The sequence below is a fragment of the Camarhynchus parvulus genome, chromosome 27 (genome assembly GCF_901933205.1).
Source record: "Camarhynchus parvulus chromosome 27, STF_HiC, whole genome shotgun sequence".
Lineage (NCBI taxonomy): Eukaryota > Metazoa > Chordata > Aves > Passeriformes > Thraupidae > Camarhynchus > Camarhynchus parvulus.
The window spans coordinates 2,357,865-2,381,688 of NC_044597.1; the positions used below are offsets into that span (position 1 = coordinate 2,357,865).

At 39.8% G+C, this 23,824-nt stretch overlaps 2 protein-coding genes across 2 annotated transcripts; one reads left to right on the forward strand and one right to left on the reverse strand.

Moving 5' to 3' along the window:
• The first annotated feature begins 5,758 nt into the window (after positions 1-5,758).
• Positions 5,759-18,743, forward strand: LOC115913797 (histo-blood group ABO system transferase 1-like). The gene is made up of 6 exons (XM_030966021.1): positions 5,759-5,823; positions 6,760-6,828; positions 8,701-8,739; positions 9,282-9,416; positions 11,735-12,283; positions 18,710-18,743. Exons 1-6 carry the CDS (start codon positions 5,759-5,761, stop codon positions 18,741-18,743), a joined length of 891 nt encoding a protein of 296 aa, XP_030821881.1.
• A 3,840-nt stretch (positions 18,744-22,583) lies between these two features.
• LOC115913798 (olfactory receptor 10C1-like) lies at positions 22,584-23,522 on the reverse strand. Its single transcript, XM_030966022.1, has one exon. It carries the CDS (start codon positions 23,520-23,522, stop codon positions 22,584-22,586), a length of 939 nt encoding a protein of 312 aa, XP_030821882.1.
• Between the last annotated feature and the right edge of the window lie 302 nt (positions 23,523-23,824).

The following is a 23,824-nucleotide window of genomic DNA, read 5'->3' on the forward strand; positions in this document are numbered from 1 at the left end:
GATGACCTTGAAAACCTGGAATGCTGTGGTATTTACATTTTCTGAAGAATCCCTTTGCTCAGCATTTTTCTCCTGAGAAGCTGAGAAGCCTCAGAGAAAAAGGAAAACAATTATTATTTCATTTGCTTCTCCTGTGTTTTGCTCATCTGGAATGTGTTTGGAAATTGTTTACTCACAGGTGATTGCTTCATTGGATTCTGGTGTGAGTTGTTTTCACTCATTGGCCAATCAGGGCCAAGCTGTGTCGAGACTCTAAAAAGAATGATGAGTTTTCATTATTATCTTTTTAGTATTTAGTAAGTATCCTTTCTGTATAATATAATATAATATAATATAATATAATATAATATAATATAATATAATATAATATAATATAATATAATATAATATAATATAATATAATATAATATAATATAATATAATATAATATAATATAATATAATATAATATAATATAATATAATATAATATAATATAATATAATATAATATAACAGTAAATTAGCCTTCTACAAACACGGAGTCAGATTCATCATTCCTCCCTGCCACAAAAATCCCTGCAAATACAATAGAATGTATGAGGAGCAAAAAGGAAAGAAATAAGGGAACATTTTGTATTATCTTCCCCAAGCATCCTCTTCATGCCTGACTTTCAAATACACAGTTTAATTAGAGATTCCACACCAGTTATTTAATTGACATTCCTTATTATTTAACCATTCCTTATTATTTAACTTCTGATTTTTTTTTTTGGCCTACAGCAGAATTGGGGATTTGGATCCTGCCTCCAAGAAAATATTTGGGCTTCACTGATTTCTTCACAGACCTTCTCTTCACTTAAAACACAGTCAGAGGGGAAGAGACAACATTATTAAATGTGTTTGATCTCAGTTTGAGCTACCCCCCAGACAGAAGCACAGTCCTGCACTCATGCACAGCAAACTTGAGTTCTTTTAGGTCTCCCTTACTTCTGAATATTTGCAGAAGAAAATAAGTGTTTGTTCTCTCACACAGAGCACTTTAAATAAGTTTGCTAGGGTTAAGGGATATATGCATTTGAGTTTTGCTTTCAAAATTGGAAAGGACCCGTGCAGCTGAAAATTTCTCTCATTTTCAATGGATTGACTAAAATAGGCCACTTCTCCCCCCAAATAACAGTTTTTACATGGTCTTAGACTACAATAATTACAGTAGCCATCCATCATTTTTCTTTTGCATTAATTGATAGAATTAATCTTAATTTTTCACAAAATACCTGAAGTTTGATGTTTATGCCTCTTATTTTCACTTCTTAGGGAAGATTTCAAACAACATTTTTTACATAATCCTGCACATTCCTATCCAACACTCAACTGACTCTCTAGAATGATGTACAGTATTTGTTATTCACAAAATATTTTTCATATAAAAACATTAAGAGAAAAAAATCCATTAATGTTCTGAAGAAAAATAAATATGTATTTTTATGATATCATTATTTATTTGAGTTTCAAAATATTTATTTCACATTAGATTTTTCTCTTGCATATTGATAATCTGTGTAGAATCAATCTGATTACATAACTTGTATATTTCATTACAAGTACATCACTGCTTCCAGATAATAAAGTGACAGAATACTAAATACAATTTAATTTCTAAGGATGGCTTTCACATCTCCCAGCCTTCCATGAGATTAAAGTTGTGGTAAATTCTGACAGGAAAGGCAGGTAACTCATTTTCCAGTGTAGCCAGTAGAGATTCAAGCAGTACAAGGAAAAAACCTAGTTTAAGTGATTTAGCAATCAATTATGATAAACCATAATTGAAAAGTGCCTGAATCAAAAGGATCTCAAAAAGAGAAAAGAAAAATTACAGTTTCCCATTCTATTATAGGCTTTAAAAATTCCAGATCTCCTTTAAAGTACCTTAGAATATTGACTGGCACTACTTTAATTTTAAATTAAAAGAATTTAGAGTGTCAGAATTGACTGACACTACTTTTAGTTTTAAAAGGGTGATTAATTGGAGCATTTCAGGTACCTTCCTCAACTACCAGATCACTCTCGGGTGGCAGAGAAAGAGAATTTCCATGTTTCAAGAATTAAACTTTTCAGTGCTTATGTAAAAATAATGGTGAAATTTTTTTACATTCTAGTCCACTGAAAGTAGAATAAAAATGCCTTTTTTACCACATAAACATGCTCAGAAGCACTGCTATTGCATAGAAAACACAGAGACAGAGTGAGGGAAAAGTTATATTTAACTTACACTCTCAACAGAGGTCATAAGATTTTTAAAAGCACATAAAGTACAATAAGAAATTTCCATATTTGTAGTCTTTTAATCTGTTAAATCCAGCTCTGCTTTCCTTTCCAAGCAATCCCCTCTCTCTTATCTCTCACATTTTGAGAAAAATGTCCATGTTTCTCTTGAAAAATGCTCCACAGAATCACAAAATCCCAGAATCACAGAATCACAAAATCCCAAAATCCCAGAATCCCAGAATCCCAGACTGGTTTGGGTTGGAAGAATTTTAAAGCCCGCCCAGTGCCACCCCTGCCATGGCAGGGACACCTTCCCCTGCCCCAGGCTGATCCAAGCCCCGTCCAACCTGGCCTTGGGCACTTCCAGGGATCCAGGAGCAGCCAAAGCTGCTCTGGGCACCCTGTGCCAGGGCCTGCCCACCCCTCCAGGGATGAATTTATTTCCAATATCTAATCTAAACTCATTCCTTTTCAGTTTGAAGCCATTCCCCCTTGTCCTGCTCCAATTCCTGGTAAAACCTGGGAATGCCATTTCCAAGACACTCACAACTTATGTTGGAATTCTCAGAGCTCAGGTGAGATCAGATGAGAAGAAACACCTCTAACAAACCTAAAGAAAAATAAATTAAAGGCTTTTTGTCTAACAGGAGATCATATCTGTGCTTTTCTCTCTTCCATTTAGCTAAACCTTACCCCTGTGCTGTTCTGTTTCTGTCCAGTGGCTGGAAGCTGCTTTGTTGGTGGCTGCTTTGTTAAAAGCTGTGAGCACAAACAGTTCCTGCAGGCTTTTGTCACTTCAGCTGAGCAGGAGATTTCCCAGGATGCTGAAATATCTCCCAGTACATTATCCTTCAAAGCCCAAGAGACCTGGGAACAGAATTAGAGGGAATAATTTCCCCTCTTTTTTCTAAACCTCATGGAAAGTGTTGCTCTGATGGTGGTTTGTTGTTTGCTTGTTAATTTTTTTATGTGCTAACTAGTGTAGCACTATTCATTCTTTTTTTTCCTTCTCCCAAGTCACTGCTGTCAGGCATCAGAGCAGAGCTCAGGACATTTGTACCTTGCTGGTGGCTTATGATGGGGAGCTCTGACCAGTAAAATTATTTCACTTATCAGTGCCTTGGTTTCTCCATACATTAAATTGTGGAAGAGGTTTTACAGCAATTTCTGTGAGCCAGAGAGGAGTTTGATCAGAGGATCCATGTTTACCCCGGAAAGAATTTCCTACCAAGGTCATTGACAGAGACACCAAGAAAGAAAGAAGGATAAATAAGAGAAACCGGCAACTGCCTATTCCAATGAGCTCTTTGTTTGTCTCTGGTGACCAATGAGTAAAGTGCAAACTTATGAGCTTTTTAAGAATGTATAAAAAGCATGCATACTATAACAAAAAGGGCTGAAGCCTTCTGAAAATGGAATGTGTTGCTTTGTATTGTCTCCATCTCAACTATGACATAAAATAATTATTGTACTGGCCTTGAATATTACTTGAGGTTCCACAGAGACAGTAGTACCCAAGAATTAAGTAGCAATAATATTTTTAGGTGAGAAAGACACCATTCAGAGGGGAAATCCAACTCCTTGAACATGCCTCCAGCTTAGAGTGAGATACAGCCCACAGAGAAGACACCTAAACATTCAATACACACCCATATTCAACCAATAAAACCGCTTTTCATCCTCTTAATTTTGTCTGGCCTCTGCTTTTGGGTAACTCACAAAGCCTGCAGTGTTAGGGAATAACTGGCTGCTGCAGGTTTCTTGTTGTTTCCCCATTGCTCAGGTGACAGCACTCCCACAAAAGGTGAGGATTTGGGTGGAGGTTCCTGCTGGCCCCAAGCCCAGGGCTGACACACACAGAAGCATCTGGGAGCTGGTACTGGTTCAGCAGGGCTGGGAGCAGCAGAGAACAGCAGCTGCTGGGGTGTGAGCATTGGCAGAACCACAGGTGAGTGCTGGAACCCTGGAAACCCTGGAGAATTTCTGTGCTGCCAGGCTCTGACCCCCAGGAGAACACTGCATTTGACCTGAGGCCATGGAGAAGCTTCCAAAATGGAATGACAGAGCTGGGATTGTGGGTGTGGAGTTTGAATAGAAGTGTGTGATATCACAAAATGGGAAACTTAGAGTTTAAGGGTTTAGAATATGGTAATATATTCTAAAGGGTTTAGAATATAGTAATATATATATTACTAATATATAGTAATATATTTAAAGCAAGATGGAGGTTTTAGAGTGGAGGTTGGTCCTCCTTCTTTCTTCTCCTCCTTCTTTCTTCTCCTCCTTTCTTCTTCTCCTCCTTCTTTCTCCTCCTTTCTTCTTCTCTTTCTTCTTCTCCCCCTTCTCCTCCTCCCCCTTCTCCTTCACCTTCTTCTCCTTCACCTTCTCTTCCTTCCCTTTTCCTCCTCCTTTCTTCTTCTTCTCCTTCTTTCTCCTCCTTTCTTCCTCTCTTTCTTCTTCTCCTCCTTCTCCTTCACCTTCTTCTCCTCCTCCTTCACCTTCTCCCCCTTCTCTTTCTTCACCTTCTTCTCCTTCTTCTTCTCCTCCTTCCCTTTTCCTCCTTCTCCTTCTCCTCCATGGGTTTGGGTGGTTTTGTGTAATTGGATAAAAAAATCCACATTGTGCTCCACGGGTGGTTGGTTATTGGGTTAAAAGTAAAAATAATTGAGGTGTCATTTCTTCATTGGATAAGTTTTTTTCCCTAAAAGACCTTATAGAGAGAGAGATGGGGCCATTTTGTATCTCGTTGGTGAAATGCTGTAGAATTAATGGCTTGTAAGGCTGTAATAAATTAAGAAATTAGGCTGAGAAAGGGGTGACAGCAGGAGGCGATGCTGAAAGCTGGGGATGATCAATACTGACAGAATGGCCCAGAGACTTTTCAGAAGGCTGGCACAAAGGAAGATGTGGCTGAACCCCAGCTGTGAACAGCCCCAGAATGGATGGAGAAGCTGACCCAGAGAAAAGGAGTGTGACCTTCAACTCAGAAAGAAAGAGAACTGCAGCAGTGAGGGGCAGAGCAGGAAACCCGAGGAAGCAAGGTCGAAAAGGAGAGCTAGAAAAAAAAAAAAAAAAAAGAGAGAGAGGAAGAAAGAGAGAAAGACAACAGAGAAGGGGGGAGAGGAGGAAAGAAAGGAAGGAAAAGAAAAGAAAGACAAAGAGCAGAAGAGCAGGGAGGGTGCTGTCTGGGAAAAAAATAAAACCTGATTCAGAGAAAATCTGAAATGAGAATTATTGGTTTGAACAAGTAAACATGGTTTACTATACTGTTGTAAAATGAGAGCTCAGTGTGTAAAGATGTAGTATGTGTTATAAATACGTAGATGTAAAACTTTCTATCTAGCAAAACTCATTTTTCTCTGTATTATGTCCAAACATGCAGTGCAAAACAAAAGACTTACCCAGTATTTAATAACTACACTATTTTCTGCCTTTTTGTTTTTGTGTTTGGTTTTTTTTTTCCACTTTGCTGTCAATCCAGAGTACACAATCTTTTTTTTGCAGCACTAAGGAGATGGGAATGACAAAATTAAATGGCCTGGCTATTCTGGTGACAGCAGGAATCACTGGTGCAATCTGGTGGGTGTTTAACCTTGGATAATTATTCTCAACAAGCATTTCTTTCTATTGCCCAGACTGAGACAGGTTTCTTCTAACTAATGCAGATACAATGTAAGCTTTGAATTTTCACAAATTCAAAATCCCCTTTTACATTCAAGAGATGAAAATAAGCAAGGTGTGGACACTTTTAACTTTTTCTGTGAAATTCTAAAAGTCTGATTAATTACCTCTGTATATTCCTGTGAGCCCAAGTGTGTGCTTTCGTGTTTGCATCCCTCACCTCTGTGCTCCAGACCAGCACAAGGATGCTGGAACTCTGTGGAGTGGATTTAGCTGTGTTTGATTTAGCTGAATTTATTTATCATGGTTGGTTTGAGTCTCACTTGGTTGTTTAGTTTGCTGGAAGGATTTTTTAGTTGTTTCACTAGACCATTCATTCTGAAAGTAGTTTTTCTTCTTCTGAAATAAGGAACAGAAAGTATGCATGAACAACCTCTCACCTGTATTTCAAGTATTATCAAGAATAATATCAAGAAAATATAGATATATAAAATATATATTATATATATATATGTGTATATATATAATATCAAGAATATTTCAAGTATTCTTCAATCTAAAAAGTTGTTTCTTGGTGGTTGGTTTCATGCCAATATTTAAATCTCAGCACTGATTGGTGTGACTATAAACTCCCAAAAACTCACTTCATTTCAAACCAGGACAGGTGTGTATTGGTGTGTATTCAGTGCTCTGGAGCCTGAAATCAGAGCAGGTGGGGTTAATTCAGACTTGGCTGGAACAATATTGCTGAGATTTGCAAATCCTCATCCCCATACTGACCCCACAAATGTGTGCTCTGTTAGATTTGTTTTATAGTTTCAGCCACAAAGGAAGTGGAGGAGAGGTTGATTTTTGTTTTTATCATTGACTCATTGTTTTCTTATCCTGTCCAAGGTACCACTACCCTTTCTCCCCAGCCAGAACTCAGGAACACAAAGCCTCCCCTGGAGAGGATTCAGTCCTGTAAGTTCATTCTGCAAAATAAAAAAGTAATAAAAGCGGTATGGACATGCTAGAGAGTGTCACAGACATATTTTATGAAAAATCCTTTTGCTAGGATCTTTTCTCCTGAGAAGCTGAGAGGCCTCAGAAACGACATATAAAAAATAATTATCTGCTGCTGTGGAATGCAACAGGTGCATCTTTGACTGGTGTCATGTGGTTGTTTTTAATTAATGACCAATCACAGTCCAGCTGTCTCAGACTCTCTGGTCAGTCACAAGATTTTATTATCATTCCATTCCTATTTCTTTCAAGCCTTCTCATGAAATCCTTTCTTCTATTCTTTTAGTATAGTTTTAATATATCATTTTCTTTTAATATAATATATATCATAAAATAATAAATCAGCCTTCTGAAACATGGAGTCAAGATTCTCATCTCTTACCTCATCCTGGGACTTCTGCAAACACCACCACAGGAGAGAGCTTACCAAAGGATCATTCCAGGCCATGAGGACAGCACTCACCTGAAAAGACTCATTTTTAGGCACCAGATCCATGCCCTGGAAGTGCTGATTTCCACTTTGATATGAGCCATCCTGCAGGGCCCTGCAGGCTCAGAGTCCTGAGATTTCATTTGGGAAATGGGAACCCATTGATGCACCTCCCCCAAAACCATGCAGTGAAAAGGGAGTTTAATCCCATCTGATCTGGACACCTGGGAGCTGCTGGTTTTTTACCAGGACCTCATCCAGGATTCTCTGTATTCATTAAAACAATTTGGGCCCTTTGGCAGATTGTCTGCTCCCTCTGGTTTAGTGTTGTCCACAAACCTGATGAGAAGGAAGAGATTCCAGACTTGGAATCAAGAAAGAGTTTAACCTGATAGTTTACCAGACTGAAACTTTCTGGGTTTTTAATGCTTAGTTTCATTTAACTGAACCATATTTTACTATTTTACTTTTTTTTTTTGAAATTATGAATTGCACTTATGAATTACACTTATGAATTACAGTTTTTATAAATTCCACTTTTCTTATCCCCACTGCTTTTTTTACTTTGGTTTCCCCTCTTCATCACTTCTTTTAGAACACACACAGTTGTGTAGTTCTCTAGAAATGCTGCCCTAAGGAGTCCAGTATATATGACATAGAGAGAAATAAACTTTAATGCAAATAAGGCAAAACAATGCATTCTTTTTGTAATTAATTTGAAACTTAAAAGATTGCAGTATGAGACAACATTTTCATACCACCGCCCTAAAAAAAAGAAGTTTATATGGCTGGATGTCTTTCTACATGTGATTCTTTTAATTTCCCTCTACTAGCCTGTTTAATCTGTTACTTTTAGTGAGTGTTTCCACCTTACAGAACCTGTTTTTCCTGGTGGAAAATCTGGGAATCAAGACTGGTGGGTTCCCACTCAGTGACCCATCCACAGGAACCTGCACAAGCAATGAGAATGGAGAGCAGTGACCTCTGCTCTGTATTCTATGGACATAAACCTGTCAGAAAAATACAAACTTGGTGCAAAAATATAAACTTGGCCTTACTGGACCAGGATCTCACTGTGTAGAAGTAAAACTGGATTTTCCAAAGATGCACCAAAGAAAGAGACACGTTGAAAATAATTTTAAAGCTGATTAATTTGCATTCAGCTCTACTTACACCAACCTGTTAAATGTAGTTCACATTGTATATGGGCTCATATAAACAATAAAATAGTGTTTGTGGTGGAGTCTGGATGCTCACTGACATTGAACCACACAAAGATCTCTTGTGGGGCTCATCTCTCAGAAAAAGAAAATCTGAAACTTCTGTGCCACGATGCATTAATGTCTCTTTTATTTCTCCCTATACAATATCTCTAATGTTTTTTTTATTTTCATTTGCAGAAAAATAGACTTAGATGAAACATTTCTGATGCTTCCATGGTAAGTGCACTGGCTCTGGTACAATGGAATATCATTGCCATGAAATCCCATTGATCTCAGAAACACAGACTGCCACTGACAGGTCAGGACAGCTGAGAGCAGGACTGAGTGAACAGGAGAGGATGCCTGGCTAGAAAAGCAACTCTTCCAGAAATGCACAGATGAAGAACCTTTAGTTTGTTGCTTTAATTTGTTACTTTCAGAAAGGAAACCGAGAAATTATGGTGAATGTTGAAAATATTTTGGTTTAATTTTATCTTCTTCAGATTTTTGCATCCTCTATCACCACTCAGAAGCTAAAAACCAAAAAGTGTTGCCTGACACTATTTTTTGTGGTGGCAGTCACCATCATACCTGATATGTAAACGCCTGTGGAATTAACATTTTAGGTCACTGCCTATTCAGAAACCTGTGCTGCAATTGGAAACCTGTGCTGTGATTTCAAAGAGACTGGAATGATTAATTCAGTCTTACATCTGTGTTTGTTTTGATGAATTTCCTGGGCCATCTCAACCCTTGCCTTCATTCCCAACCCCTTGCAGGAGAAGGGATGTGCTGGTGCTGACACCATGGCTGGCTCCAATTGTCTGGGAAGGCACGTTCAGCAGAGACATCCTGGATGCTCAATATCTGCAGAAGAACCTGATCACTGGAGTGGTCACTTTTGCTGTTGAAAAGTACTGGTTTGTCATTTATTTCTTGTCAAATAGTTAAACCTCTCTGCCAGTACTATTGCATCTGCAAGGGATGAAGGCAGGAATGATGAATCTGACTCCATCTTCTCAGAAGGCTAATTTATTACTTTATAATGCTATATTATATATTATTATTATAATATATATTTTATTATATATGTAGTTAATATAATATATAATTATATATATAATTATTATATATTATATTAAAAATACTGTAGTATACTAAAGGATACAGAAAGGATACTCACTGAATGCTAAAAAGATAATAATGAAAACTGGTGGCTCTTTCCAGAGTCCTGACACAGTTGGGCCCCAATTGGCCAAAAAGTCAAAACAAATCACAGCAGAGTAATAGTTGCCTCCTCAAGCCAGGTCTCAGAAGCTCTTGGAGGTCTATTTCACACCCAAGATAGCTCAGCTACCTTAGAAGGCATAAAATCAGCAGGATGGCTTCTGTTGCAGTGTTAGAAACAAAAAGGTTTAATAAAAGGCAAAATAACAAAACTCTTTACAGAGAAAAACCCAGCGAGGTGCAAGAGGTTCTTGCTCCTGGTAAAACACCTCACAAAAGAGATTAATTCATTTGTTCTCTCTTTTTCTAGTAAATTGCTTGGATGAGACTTTTTGGCTCCTGTCCAATTGGCTATCCTTAAGTTTGACCTCCATCCTGAGGTGAAGTCCCCCAGGCCTATGAGATGCCTTTTCACCCAATTGAGAAGAGAAACTTCTGGGCTTATTTCCTTTTTAAGGGGACAAAAATTAGTTTTGTCACTCCATCAACAAGGAGCACATTCCTATACACCAGAATCCAATGACACAATCACCTATGGGTAAACAATCTCCAAACACATTCCAGATGAGGCACAACACAGGAGAAGCAAATGAGATAAGAGTTGTTTTCCTTTTCTCTGAGGCCTCTCAGCTTCCCAGGAGAAAAACCCTGGGCGAAGGGATTTTTTCAGAGAATGTGAATGCCACAGAGCATAAGTGAGAAACATTCCAAAGAGTGAATGTGAGCAGCTGTAAACTGGGAGAAATGTGACATGTCAGTGTCACCTTCCAAAGTAAGGCAGCTGGCTGGGACATTGCTTTGAATAGGACAAAAAAATGTATTTTTTATATATATATATTATATATATCTATATAAATATATTATATAGATTATATATAATATATAATATGTATATTTTATATTTTTATATTTTATATAATATATATAATATATATATCCTTGGAAATATAACTAGCATTTTAGCCCATTGAGATAAAAATTCGAGCTGCTGCTACATTTCTAACAACAAGCTTTCCCTCTATCCTGTACTAAAAAATAGAAAAATTCTGTGAAGTTGAGATTTTATTGGGTTTCTGTAAGAGTTTAAAGGTGAAATATTAGCTCTAGTAAAAACATTAATCATGCTGTTACATGGGGAGGTTCCTTTTTGAGTTTCTGAGCTATACTCTATCTCTATACCCTCTATTGCCACTGGCATCTTAGAGTAACACAGCAACTTCAGGTAATCAAAATTATTTAATTGATAATTTTGACCCTCTCCTATGAAAACAGGCTGAGAGGGTCGGGGTTGTTGAGCCTGGAGAAGACAAAGCTCCAGGCAGAGCTTAGAGCCCCTCCTGTACCCAAAGAGGCCCCACAGGAAAGGGGAAAGGGATTTTTTACAAGGCTGGGTAGTGACAGAATGGGGGAGAATGGCTTTAAACTGAAATAGGGCAGCTTTAGATCAGATGTTTGGAAGAAATTTCTCACTGTGAGGGTGGCGAGGCCCTGGCAAAGGGTGCCCAGAGAAGCTTTGTCTGCCCTGTTCCTGGAAGTGCCCAAATCCAGGTTGGACAGGGCTTGGAGGAGCCTGGCATAGTGGAAGGTGCCCCTGGCCATGGCAGGGGGTGGAATAAAATGGTCTTTAAGGTCCCTCCCAACACAAACCATTCCATGTTTTCCTCTTGATTCTATGATCCTCTCTAGGAATTTAAAATATCCCACTGCAGAAAGAGTGCCAGGGAGGGATGAGGGGAAGTATTTCCATTATGAGTGATATTAGAGAGCAGCACTGGGTGGAAGGCACCTGTTCTGTGAAAAGCTAAAATGTGAATTTAGTGAAAGCTAAAATGTGAATGTGCAGCAGCATGGGGAAGGTCTGAAGGGCAGCAGCTGTGTTAAATAAAGAGCACTAACATCATAAAAAGGAGCAATAGACAGAAAAAGACAAAGAAAATGCATTTGAAAAGCTGTCATTCCTCAGCAGGAGGAGCCTCTCCATTCTTTTCCTTTCCATGTCTCTTAGCTATGTCCAGTTCATAGAAGGGTTCATGAGCTCTGCCAACAAATACTTCCTTGCTGGGCACCCCGTGAACTTCTACCTGTTCACAGACTGTCCCGAGAAGATCTCCCACCTTCAGATGGCCCCTGAGAACCACCTGTTTGTCATCCCTGTCCAGGACGACCCCAGGTGGCAGGACATCTCCAGGAGCCGCATGGACATCCTCAGCTCCTACATCCAGAGCCAGTTCCAGCACGAGGTGGATTATCTGTACTCCGTGGATATCAACGTCCAGCTCCTGGCACACATCGGCGTGGAGATCATCGACGCCCTGGTGGCCACCATCAGCTCCTGGCAGGTCATCCCACAGCAGGAGGACAAAGCCTCTGAGACACACCCTGAGTCACAATCTGCCATCCCTGAGGGACAAGGGGACTTCCACTACACAGCCAGCTTCTATGGGGGCAGCGTGGCCGAGGTGTACAAGCTGACCAGAGCCTGCTCTGCAGGGCTGGTGCAGGACAGAGAAAATGGAATTGAGGGTCCCTGGCACCACGAGAGGCACCTCAACAGGTACCTCCTGCAGCACAAACCCACTCGGCTGCTGTCCCCAGAGTACTACTGGGACACAGAGCTGAGCTCCAGCAGCATCCAGGTGAAGAGGATGTGCCCTGTGCACCAGCACAGCCAGAGGCAAGCTCCTCGAATGAAGAGTGTGAGGCCTTTCTTCTTCACAGTGTAAGTCTCTGTCTGAAGTTTCCCTCATCTGCTGTTGGGAAGGATGAAAGGTTGACAAGAAAGTCTCACAGATATGTGTGCTTAGCAGAAAGATTTTGGAATGTGGGGTCTGATGAAGGAATAGGGATGGAAGCAAGTTTTGATAGAGAAGAAAAGAATTGCTGAGCCAGTCTTACTGGATAACTAAGGAGACAAAGGGTGTGTTAGTTAGAAGGGGTTTTTATGACTTAGAGCAAAGGATAAACCCACCCCAAACCAGAAGATGTTTTTACCAAGCAGAAAGAGAGCACAGGCAAACAAGTCAGCAAATGTTGCAAGTAGAAAAAAGGTCTCAGAATTTTCCACTGCAAAAAAACTGAAAAACAACTCCTAGCTTAAACTGTAATGTACTGACTTTTAGTGATTGGAGAACAGTAACATGAATATGGTAATTACAGTAGTTATGATAGGCTATAGATAAAAGTTAAGGTATAGATTGGTTCTACTGTATGGAGATGCTCAGCAAAGAAAAGTATATAATGCATTGTAACCAAAAGAAAAGTCTATAATGCATTGTAACCTAAACTAAAGGGTCTGCAGGCCTGCCTGCAGCTGGAGCTGACAGCTGTAGGCACAGCTCTGTCACCCACGACCCTGGACTGCTGTAACCTCTTGGATGGAATAAACTGCATTTTGTGTACAATAAACTGCATTTTGTGTACAATAAACTGCATTTTGTATACAATAAACTGCATTTTGTACACAATAAACTGCATTTTGGAGAGCTGCCTGGAGTCCCACATCTCTCATTTTGGCTCTTACAATCTGCTTCACGATCGTCATGAAAGGGACACAGATTGGGGACCACCAAAGAAAAAGGACCCTCGTGTGAAGTTCTGGCCTTGTTGGAGAAAGTTGCTTGCCAAGGACTTAACTAGTTACTTAGGCAGAAGTAATAAAATAATTTTAGATTAATGGAACAGGACACTGAGATGTAGGACTCAGAGAAAGTCAATTCTGGTATGAGCAAGCCCTTTTGAATCACTTCAGAAAGCACAGATGATGATGGTCCCGTGCAATCAGAGTGCTGAATTAGGTGAGGGGGTAAATTAATCTTCATTTTTGCAGCATTTCCCCTCTGTGAGGCTTAATCCTCTGCTGCTATCTGATTCCTCAGTCACTCTCTGCCACTGCTGAACAGGTTTGACCTGTGAAATCTGACCCCTTGGGAGACAGGACAGTGCAGGGCTCCCACTGCCACTTCCCAGTGCAGAACAAAGACCTGCACAGGTTCTGCAGCCCCTGGAACATCCTGGGCGCTGGAAGATCTCTCTTCTCCATGGAGCTTCCCTTCCCAATGCCTCTGGAAACTGGGGTCAGCTTTCCCAGCACCTTCACAGACAGGATGAGCTCACAATGCACAGAGAGGAGCTGAGTTGCTAACTCTGAATAAGGATTACCAAATTCTCTGCTTTAGTAGCCCTCATCTTACCAAGGTAAGAAAATTTGTCTGATCCTTGCACTGTGTAAATTCCTGCCTTGTGCTGGGGGCAAACCTAGCCAGGAAAGAGGGTTAATGGGGGTGGGTGATGGCAAAATGTACTGAAACAGCATGAATGGAGCAGACTTAGCAGAGTTCTGTACCTGGGCCAGAGCAACACTATGCAGCAGGACAGATTAGGCCAGAGGAAATGTAATTTTCTGTTATTTCCACTCATTCAAACACCTGGCTGCAAGGGATGGTATAATAGAGTCTGTGCTGAGTTGCAATTTAACTTTTAAGAGAGTATAAAGATTTGTTGTGAGATTTAGCATTACCAGCTTCCAAAATCTAGTCCCACTGGTGATAAGAAATCAGTGTGTGAAGGGTAACAAAGGGTTTAGGCTCCTGGACAAGCTGACACACATCACCATTCCTGTTGCAATGCCAAGGCCTTCAATTATCAGAGCTGCAATGGGTTCTGGATGGTTGGATTAATCCCTTTTCTGCCTCAGAGTTGGGGCAGCTGAGAGGTGTTTTAAAAACTTTTATTCCATTTTCAGTCTGGTGTGAAGGGTAAGACAATACAGATGTTATAATTCACACCATCACAATCAGAAGCCAATATTTCCTAATTACAATATATTATGTGTTTCTTGGCCTATCAGCTTTTGCCATACCATGCTGTAAATACCTTGAAGTTAATAATCTAAAATTACCCCTTGTGGGTCCTACTACAGTGCATCTTTCATAGTTCTATTTCTCCAAAGTATCTAATCTTATCTTATTTATAAAACCATCCTTTGAAACTTGTTTCTATTTCTACTTCTCTCTCAGCAATGTCTGTCCTGTTCCATGGCATTTCCAAGTCAGCATTTCTCATCTCCAGGTTTGCACACAGATGCACACTGAGCCTTCTGCCAGGCTTGGAGAATCCCTACAAATCCATTTCCCACTGTGGATGCTGTCACTCACTGCTGTGCTATTTCCTACCCCTTGTACAGGAAGAGCCACAAGGACCAGGAATGAGGATGTGTCCAGGTGACACTCAGTGGTTCTTCTTGAGAGGAAGGAACAAAGAACTGGCACAGTCTGCCAGGCCAGGCAGTGAGCTGGGATGTCCCTTGAGGTGTTATGAGATCCTCAGGATGAGGTGAGAGATGGGAATTTGACAACATGTTCTCAGAAGGCTGATCGTTATATTATATTATAGTATATTACATTACATTACATTACATTGCATTGCATTGCATTGCATTACATTATATGAAATTACATTATATTAAATTATATTGTATTATATTATATTACATTACATTACATTGCATTGCATTACATTATATGAAATTACATTATATGAAATTATATTATATGAAATTATATATTAAAACTATACTAAAGAAAGAGAAAGGATACATCAGAAGACTAAACAAGAATGATAATAAAAGCTCATGACTGACTCAGAGAGTCCGACACAGCTGGCTGTGATTGGTCATTAATTAAAAACAATTCACATGTTTGGATAAACAATCTCCAGACCACAATCCAGAGGAGCAAAACATGGAGAAGCTGAGGCTTCTCATCTTCCCAGGAGAAGAAATCCTGGCGAAGGAATTTTTCAGAAAATATCATGGTGACAGTCCCTGAGTTGCACTGAGATAATGGGGGAGAAAGAACCCCCAGAACAGAAAGTTACAACAGTGCACAAAGTCTCCATGGCTCCTTGTGGGAATCAGAAAAGCAGAAACCTCCGCAGACACTGAAGGATTTGATCTGCAGCCTTGGAAGAAGCTTAGATTGATGTAAAAATACAATACACAGACATTAAGCAGAAAAATCATGAACTTATATTTCTATAATATAAGAATGGTGAGACTATAATAAGGTGAGAATATGCCTTAAGTAAGTGAGCAACTGGATTGAGAAGATGGTGAAGGGTTATACAAAATAAAAAGGGTGTGGTTGTAAAAACCACCATTAAAAACTTCTTTATACTTGCAGAAATGTGAACTAGAAGTGGGTTTGTGGACAGGGAACAGAAAACAAGAATCATGGCCTGTTGCCTTCAGAAGTCAGGTTCACTCAAATTGGTGCATTAAATTGGTGCTGTTTCATACATAAGGTTGTAAACTGTACTTAGAGCCTTTACAAATCTGTACAAATCCATTAAAAACTTCCTTATACTTGCAGGAATGTGAACTAGAAGTGGATTTGTGGACAGGGAACAGAAAACAAGAATCATGGCCTGTTGCCTTCAGAAGTCAGGTTCACAAATCTATACAAATCCATTAAAAACTTCTTTATACTTGCAGGAATGTGAAATAGAGGTGGATTTGTAGTCAGGAACACAAGATAGGAATCATGGCCTGTTGCCTTCAGAAGTCAGGTTCATTCAAATTGGTGCATTAAATTGGTGCTGTTTCATACATAAGGTTGTACATCCTACTTAGAGCCTTTAAAAATCTGTACAAATCCATTAAAAACTTCTTTATACTTGCAGGAATGTGAAATAGAGGAGGATTTGTAGTCAGGGGACACGAGACAGGAATCAAGGCCTGTTGCCTTCAGAAGTCAGGTGCACTCCTTGGCAGACTCTGTTATGCAAGTGTCTGAAGGAAATTCAGAGTGATGCATCCACAAGAATTCCCAAGAATGAGTTTTCTCACTGAGGGAACAGGGGGCTGTGCATTTTAATTGGCACCTGGAGGAGGAGAAGGCACGTGGCTGAACCTGTCCAGGGCAGTGGAACCCTGACAGAGCAGAGCAGAGCAGCTGTGAATGCAGAAGGACTGGCTGTGGGTGGGACAAGTGCCAAGCTGATAAGGTGGAGCAGGCCAGGAAGTCAGAGATGAATCAGGATTAAATCTGAGATTACCTAAATTCTAGGATGGCAAATCACTGGCTCAGCATGGAAGTTATGGCCTCTAAATATTTATGGTCTCTAAATAGAGATTCATGCTGTGGGTCAGGTTTGACAGGAGCAGGGCGCAGCAAATCCACACTTCTAAAAAAATTGTTATGGACGTGGGTGAATAATGGGTGGAAATGGATGTACCAGAATAGGGGAGCAGTCTTTAGATTGGGCTAGTGGGGAAAATATGAGGCCAGAGCAGGTTGTGATGCAGAAGTGATTATAAATAAGGAGACAGAGCTCAGCCTTACCACACTGTTCTCCACTGCCAGTGAATTTTGCAGCTCCATCTCCAGAAATGCCTCCAGCAGTGCTTGTGACACAGTTCTGCAGCTCTGCTGAGCCGCCCCCACACAGCCTCCCCCAGCTCCTCCTCACACAGCAGCAGCTCCGGCAGCTGGCATTTCTCACCACATTCCTCCTCACAGAGAAAAGCAAGGCACAATTCTTCCCAAAAATATTATTCTGGGTTTCACATTCTCTGAACGTCAGAAAGAGGAAAAACAATTCTTATCTCATTTGCTGTGCCTGTGTTTGTGCCAAAGTAGAATGCAATATGGAGATTGTTTACCCACAGTGATGGTGTTTTGTTTCCTTGGCCTGTCAGGGCCAGGTGTGTGTGTGTGTGTGTGTCAGGACTGTCACTGACAGCCACGAGATTCTGTGCAGTGCGTGCAGAGCTGAGTGCTTGGCAGATTCAGTTTAGATGTAATGTAATATAGTGTCATATAGTATGAAATAATATAGTATTTAAAGTAATTAATATTAATTCATATTAAAGTAATTGATAGTAATATTTATTTAAAATATTAAATTTAAATATTTTTAAAATAAAAAATTAAAGCAATTTATATTAAAGTAATATAGTATTTTAAAGTAATTAATTAGCCTTCTGATAAGATGGAGTCAGATGCATCATTCCCTCCCCTCGTCGGGGGGAGGGAATATAATGTAATATAGCAATAATATAGTGCAATATAGTAATATTATGGTGTAATATAGTGTAATATAGTATAATATTGTGTAATATTGTGTAATATTGTGTAATATTGTGTAATACTGTGTAATATAGTAATAATATAGTATAATATAGTGTAATATAGTAATAATATAGTTTAATATTGTGTAATATAGTAATAGTGTAATATACTGTAATATTGTGTAATAAAGTATAGTAATATAATATAATAAATAATTAATTAGCCTTCTGATAAGATGGAGTCAGATGCATCATTCTCTCCCCTCATCGGGGGGAGGGAATATAGTGTAATATATATATAATAATTATAGTAATTATAACAGTAATAATATAGCAATAATATAATATAGAGATAATATAATATAGCTATAATATAATTAATATAATATAATATAATATAATATAATATAATATAATATAATATAATATAATATAATATAATATAATATAATATAATATAATATAATATAATATTATAGTGTAATATAATGTAATATGATAATAATATAGTGTAATATAGTAATAATGTACATTATAGTGTAATATAGTAATAGTGTAATATAGCATAGTAATATAGTATAAAATAATATATTGTAATAAAGTAATTCGTTATCCTTCTGATAAGATAGAGCCAGATGCATCATTTCTCTCCCCTCCTCAGGGGTTCCCTGCAAATTCCGTAGGCATTCCTCTCTCCAGGTGGTGCCTGCAGCACAAATCGAGCAAATCCAGGCTGCTGCTCCCATCTGCTGCCCGTAGTGTTCATTGCAAGCCTCTCTCTCCCTGCCTGGGAGCCAGCAGCAACAGCAGCAGCTTGAAACAATCTTCAGGGGTGCTCTGCACAAAGGAGAACTTAAACAGAAGTTACACTATGGATGTGATGCCTCAGGTTTCATCTTTTCTATTTTTCAGGTTCTGTGATGCCTTGGGAACAGCTGAGAATTAAATCAAGATTGCAAGAAGACCAAATCAGACAGATTTACCAGAAAAAGAAAATTAAATCAGACTTTTGCAAGCAAGAGATGTTAAAAATGCATAAGTTTATGTGATCTTTAACTCAATCACTGTAGCAAAACATTACTAGCCTCCCTAAATAGTATATAAGTGTTTGTATCCCACAATAAAATTTGATTCTGGTCACCAAATCAGTCTTCCCCATCTCTCCTCATCCCTGACAGTTTCCTTCCCCCTTCCTGGCCGGCAGGGCACTGTGAGGAGCAGGAAAGGCCTTGGCTCTGTGCAAGCACAGCCCAGCAATGAAAACCCCTAATGTTCACATGGAATTCTGGGGAGAAAATGGGAATCAGTGTATTGTTAGGAGAGGAAATATTTTCATCTACTTCTGTATGTACTGGTGATGGTGAGAAAGAGGAGGTTTGGTCTGAGTGTTTGCAGGATGTTTTGCTATCACTGTGCTGGCCATCAAGGTGAGAATATAGAGTGATAATAAAACTACAAAGAGCAAAGGGTGCAAATGAGAGATTCCAGAAAAATCCAGGAGTCTGAATTCACTCCATTTTACACTGTGAGACACAGGAGGACGTCCTGCCGTGCTTGTTCTATTACAGATACTTTTGTTTTACACCAGAGCATGTGGTTTTGAACTTCTGAGCAATAGCTTTGGTTAAAGGAACTCAGACCAGGCAGGAGTAGTACCCATGACCTGTCTCTTGCTGGGAAGGGAGTCTTGCTTCCCTTTGGCCCTTGCTCCCGGGATTTGTTCATCTCTGGGCAGAGGTAAACCAGGCCTCTGAGAAGGCAGGTGCATGTTGGCCTCATGAACACAATGCAATGTCCTGACAGCCCCTGGAGCTGTTCTGAAGTTTTTAAAAACTCCTCACTCTCTCCAGCTCTGATGTGACAAGGGTGTAGCACCAAAGGAGAGGAGTATTCCCAGTCTCATCTAGATTTGTGTTGGTGTGACCCTGCCATTCCTTCAGAAAAGGAAACATTTCTGTTTGGTAAAAAGCTAGGAGCAATTAGCTGGTGCTAACAAGGACTTCTGCAATTAGACTGACTCCTGAGATTCAGAACTTTCCTAGCTGGTGATTTGCCCTCTCCTCAATTCTCTACAGCCCAGTATCTCCCCTGGGAGGGACCCAGCTAAACACAAAGGCCTAGTTAAAACTTGGTGAAACTCTGATGCCTTGGGACGTCTGCACTCAGAGTCTTGGAGAGAAACTTCATGGAGAAGAGGGAATAGGCAGCCAGGGATGTGAGCAAGGGCACAGGGGAAGAGCTGGAGAAACTAAAAGCCAATAAACTCAAGATACTTGTAATATCAATGATGCAGACATGCTGCAGTTAGCTCCTGATGTGTTCCAATTTAAAGGCAAAATAATCTGCTCATTAACACAAGAGTAATAATTGTCCAGTTTCAGAGCAGGTTTGCTGTGAGAGCTGAGGCCTCACAGGCATTCTGAGCAGAGCTGGTGACAGAGAGCAGCTCTGGGGGGACAAATGGGCTCTCAGCAAGGTCACAGAACCACAGGAGCTCCTGAGCTGGAAGGGACCAGCCAGGACCATCCATCCCAGCTCCTGGCCCTGCACAGGACACCCCAAGGGTCACCACAGGTGTCTGACAGCATTGTCCAGGCACCTCAGGAGCTCAGGTGGACTTGGTGCTGAGCCCACTCCCCTGGGGAGGCTCTGCCCGTGCCCAGCCACCCTCTGGGTGAAAACATTTGTCTTGATATCCAACCTAAACCTGCCCTCAGCCAGCTCCAGCTGCTTCCTCAAGTCCTGTCGCTGCCATGAGGGTGAAGAGATGGACAGATGGACACCTGCCCCTCACTGCCCCTCAGGAGGATGGAGCAGACCACAACAAGGTCTGATCCCAGGGTCCTCTCCTCCAGGCCTACAGAACTCTACAATTTCAAGAATCTTTTCCACAGGAGAAGCTCACATGGCACACATGATCACAAATTCTGTCATTGTCCAGTGGAGGGTCTCAAAGATGATGAGAATCCCTCTTGTGAGGCCAGGCTGAGGTAGCTAGGGCTGGTCAGTCGCCAGAAGACTGAGAGGGGACCTTATCCCCATGTTAAATATCTGCAGGGAGGTTGTCAGTGATGAGGAGAGACAGGGAAGATTGATTTGGTGATCGGAATCTGGTTTATTGTGGGATACAAATGCTGAATCTGATTTATTGTGGGATACAAATCCTTATATGTTGCAGGGTTGTGAAGGTCCCCAGGATGAGGTGAGAGATGAGAATTGACTCCAAGTTCTCAGAAGGCTGATATATTATTATATGATATATATTATATTATAGATCATAACATATTGTCATATCATATGAAAATGACATACTAAAACTATACTAAAGAAAGAGAAAGGAGACATCAGAAGGCTAGAAAGGAATGACAATAAAATCTTGTGACTGACGAGAGAGTCCAACACAGCTGGACTGGGATTGGTCATTAATTAAAAACAAATCACATGGAACCAATCAAAGAAGCAACCTCCCAACCACATTCCAAGCCATCAGATAATTATTGTTTACATTTCTTTTCTGAGGCTTCTCAGCTTCTCAGGAGAAAAATCCTGGTGAAGGGATGTTTCAGAAAATATCACAGTGACACATATATTATTTAGGGAGGCAATAATGTTTTACTACAGCAATTGGGTTAATAATCACATAAACAAACATACATTTTAAACATCTCTTGCTTGCAGAAGTCTGATGTAATTTTCTTTTCCTGGTAAATCCACCTGATTTGATCTTCTTGCAATCTTGATTTCATTCTCAAAGTTCTGTTTGCTGTTCCCAAGGCCTCCTGCTATCAAATCCCTTGTGCTAAGCAGGTCCAAAGTCCATCATCTGTTCTGTGTCCCCCAAGATCCCAACAGGAGGTTGTGTAGCAAGGCATTCCCCCCACAAGAGCTTTTCTGTTGTTTGTCAGATAAATCAAACAAATTGTCCTGTAGAGAGGTTCTTTGGGCCCATGGTTATTGCTTGTTTTGGGGTTAATACTGGTCTGGCATCTCCCGACTGCCCAAAACCACCTTGCTGTTGGAATTCATGTTCTTAACTTTCCAATATAATTTCAGTTTTAAAGATTTAATATAAAGAATTTTATTAACAGTTACAGAGCTTTACAGTGGTTAGGTTCTTCAAATGCCTAGACTTGGTCTAAAATGTTTAAAACAATTTCTCTAAAATTAAAGAAATACCTTTGAGGCAGTGGGGCAGGAATGCAATTTTGCACACCTCTTTTTTATTTTTTCCCAATAACAATCTCAGAATTAATAACCAGTACTCATTAATTTCCTGGGCTCCATATTATAGCCTGAATTATGTCCTCTCCCAGAGAAATTTATTAAACATTTTCAGGAAATAAATGCAAACAGATGAAAACTTATTCTTCTCAGTTCTTTCAGTAAAATCAGGCTCCTGAATATTACACTTCTGTTCAAAATGTCAGATGTAAAACACAGTTTTAAAGTTTCTGAAAAATAGCAAGGAAAAGAAAGAGAAAGAAAAAGAAAAAGAAAAAGAAAAAGAAAAAGAAAAAGAAAAAGAAAAAGAAAAAGAAAAAGAAAAAGAAAAAGAAAAAAAAAAAGAAAAAGTTTATTTAGTTAAGAATTTCTTAAGTGTGTGGAAGAAGTTTCCTTCCACAATGTTAACATAGCTTCTAACACTCCCTCTTACAGCTGAAAATCTCCACTCTTCTCCCTCTTTCCTTCCAAAAGCTGAAGTGAATCTGGAAATTCATGTCACTGAACAAGAATTTAGAGTGAAAAATACCAATACAAACACCTGAAACACCCCAAATATTCAGTTTCATTTCCACACTAAATTAGTTTTTCTCCATTTTTTCTTCAGGGCTCTTTTCACCTCCTTATTCCTCAAGCTATAAATGATGGGATTCAACAAAGGAGTCAGCACAGAATAAGAGAGTGAGAGGAATTTATCCACTGCTGCACAGTAGGTGGATTTTGGCCTCAGATATGTAGAGCCTGCAGTGCCATAAAACAGAGTCACAACCAAGAGGTGTGAGGAGCAAGTGGAAAAGGCTTTCTGCCGGCTCTCAGCTGATGCCATGTGAAGAATGGTGGAAATGATATGAATGTAAGAATAAATGATCAGTAAGAAAGGGCTGAGAATAGCAAAGACAGCCACCAGAATGACCTGGAGCTCTCTTGGGAAGGTGTTGCCACAGAGCAGGTCCAGCAGGGGCTGAATCTCACAGAAGAAGTGGTCGATGGCAGAGCCACACAAGGGTGAGCTGAAGGTTATCAGGGTGTGAATTAAGCCCACAGCAGCCCCACAAATGTAACTGCCAGCAACCAGGCTCCTGCAGACCCTGCTGCTCATGATAATTGTGTAATGCAAGGGGTGGCAAACTGCAAAATAACGATCGAGGGACATGGCAGCCAAGAGGAAACATTCAGCAACCCCGAAGAAAAGGAAGGAAAACATTTGCATGGCACATCTTGTCTTGGAAATACTTACTGTTCCTACCATCAGGTTCTCCAGAATGGTTGGGATCATGACTGATAAATAGCAGATATCCAGACAGGACAGCTGAGTGAGGAAGAAATACATGGGGGTGCGAAGGGTGCTGTCAGTGTTTATTGTGAAAGCTATAGCTGTGTTAGCCACCAGGGTGAGAATATAAAGAGATAATAAAATTACAAAGAACAAAGGGTGCAAATGAGAGTTTCCAGAAAAACCCAGGAGTCTGAATTCACTCAGTCCACTGAGGTTCCCAAGGATCATCCTTCTTGGTTTTAGATGAAGCTGCAAACAGCCAGGTAAATCTGCAATCAAAATACAACTGCCTGCTTGAACAGACAAAAGGATGGCTGGAATTTATGTGAAAAGATCTTCTGAACAGATTATAAAAGTTTCTAAAGAAAATAAGGCAGCTTTATGTCTTTATTTTTATCTCTATTTTTGACAGATTCTTCTTTCCATAGCATTGCCTTCATCGCATATTCACTACTGTCTTCAAACGCTCAGCTAGCATTTTTACCCTGTTGAAAAAGAAAAAAAAATTATGGCAGATATCTTTTTATGGA

What these genes read in the sequence shown, in the direction of transcription:
- LOC115913798 (XM_030966022.1), bottom strand. Translation starts at nt 23,522, where the DNA reads ATGATCCTTGGGAACCTCAGTGGACTGAGTGAATTCAGACTCCTGGGT.
- LOC115913797 (XM_030966021.1), top strand. Translation starts at nt 5,759, where the DNA reads ATGGGAATGACAAAATTAAATGGCCTGGCTATTCTGGTGACAGCAGGA. An exon ending in GGAATCACTGGTGCAATCTG is followed by an intron (nt 5,824 to 6,759) that starts GTGGGTGTTTAA and finishes ATCCTGTCCAAG; the next exon opens with GTACCACTACCCTTTCTCCC. An exon ending in CCTGGAGAGGATTCAGTCCT is followed by an intron (nt 6,829 to 8,700) that starts GTAAGTTCATTC and finishes TTTCATTTGCAG; the next exon opens with AAAAATAGACTTAGATGAAA.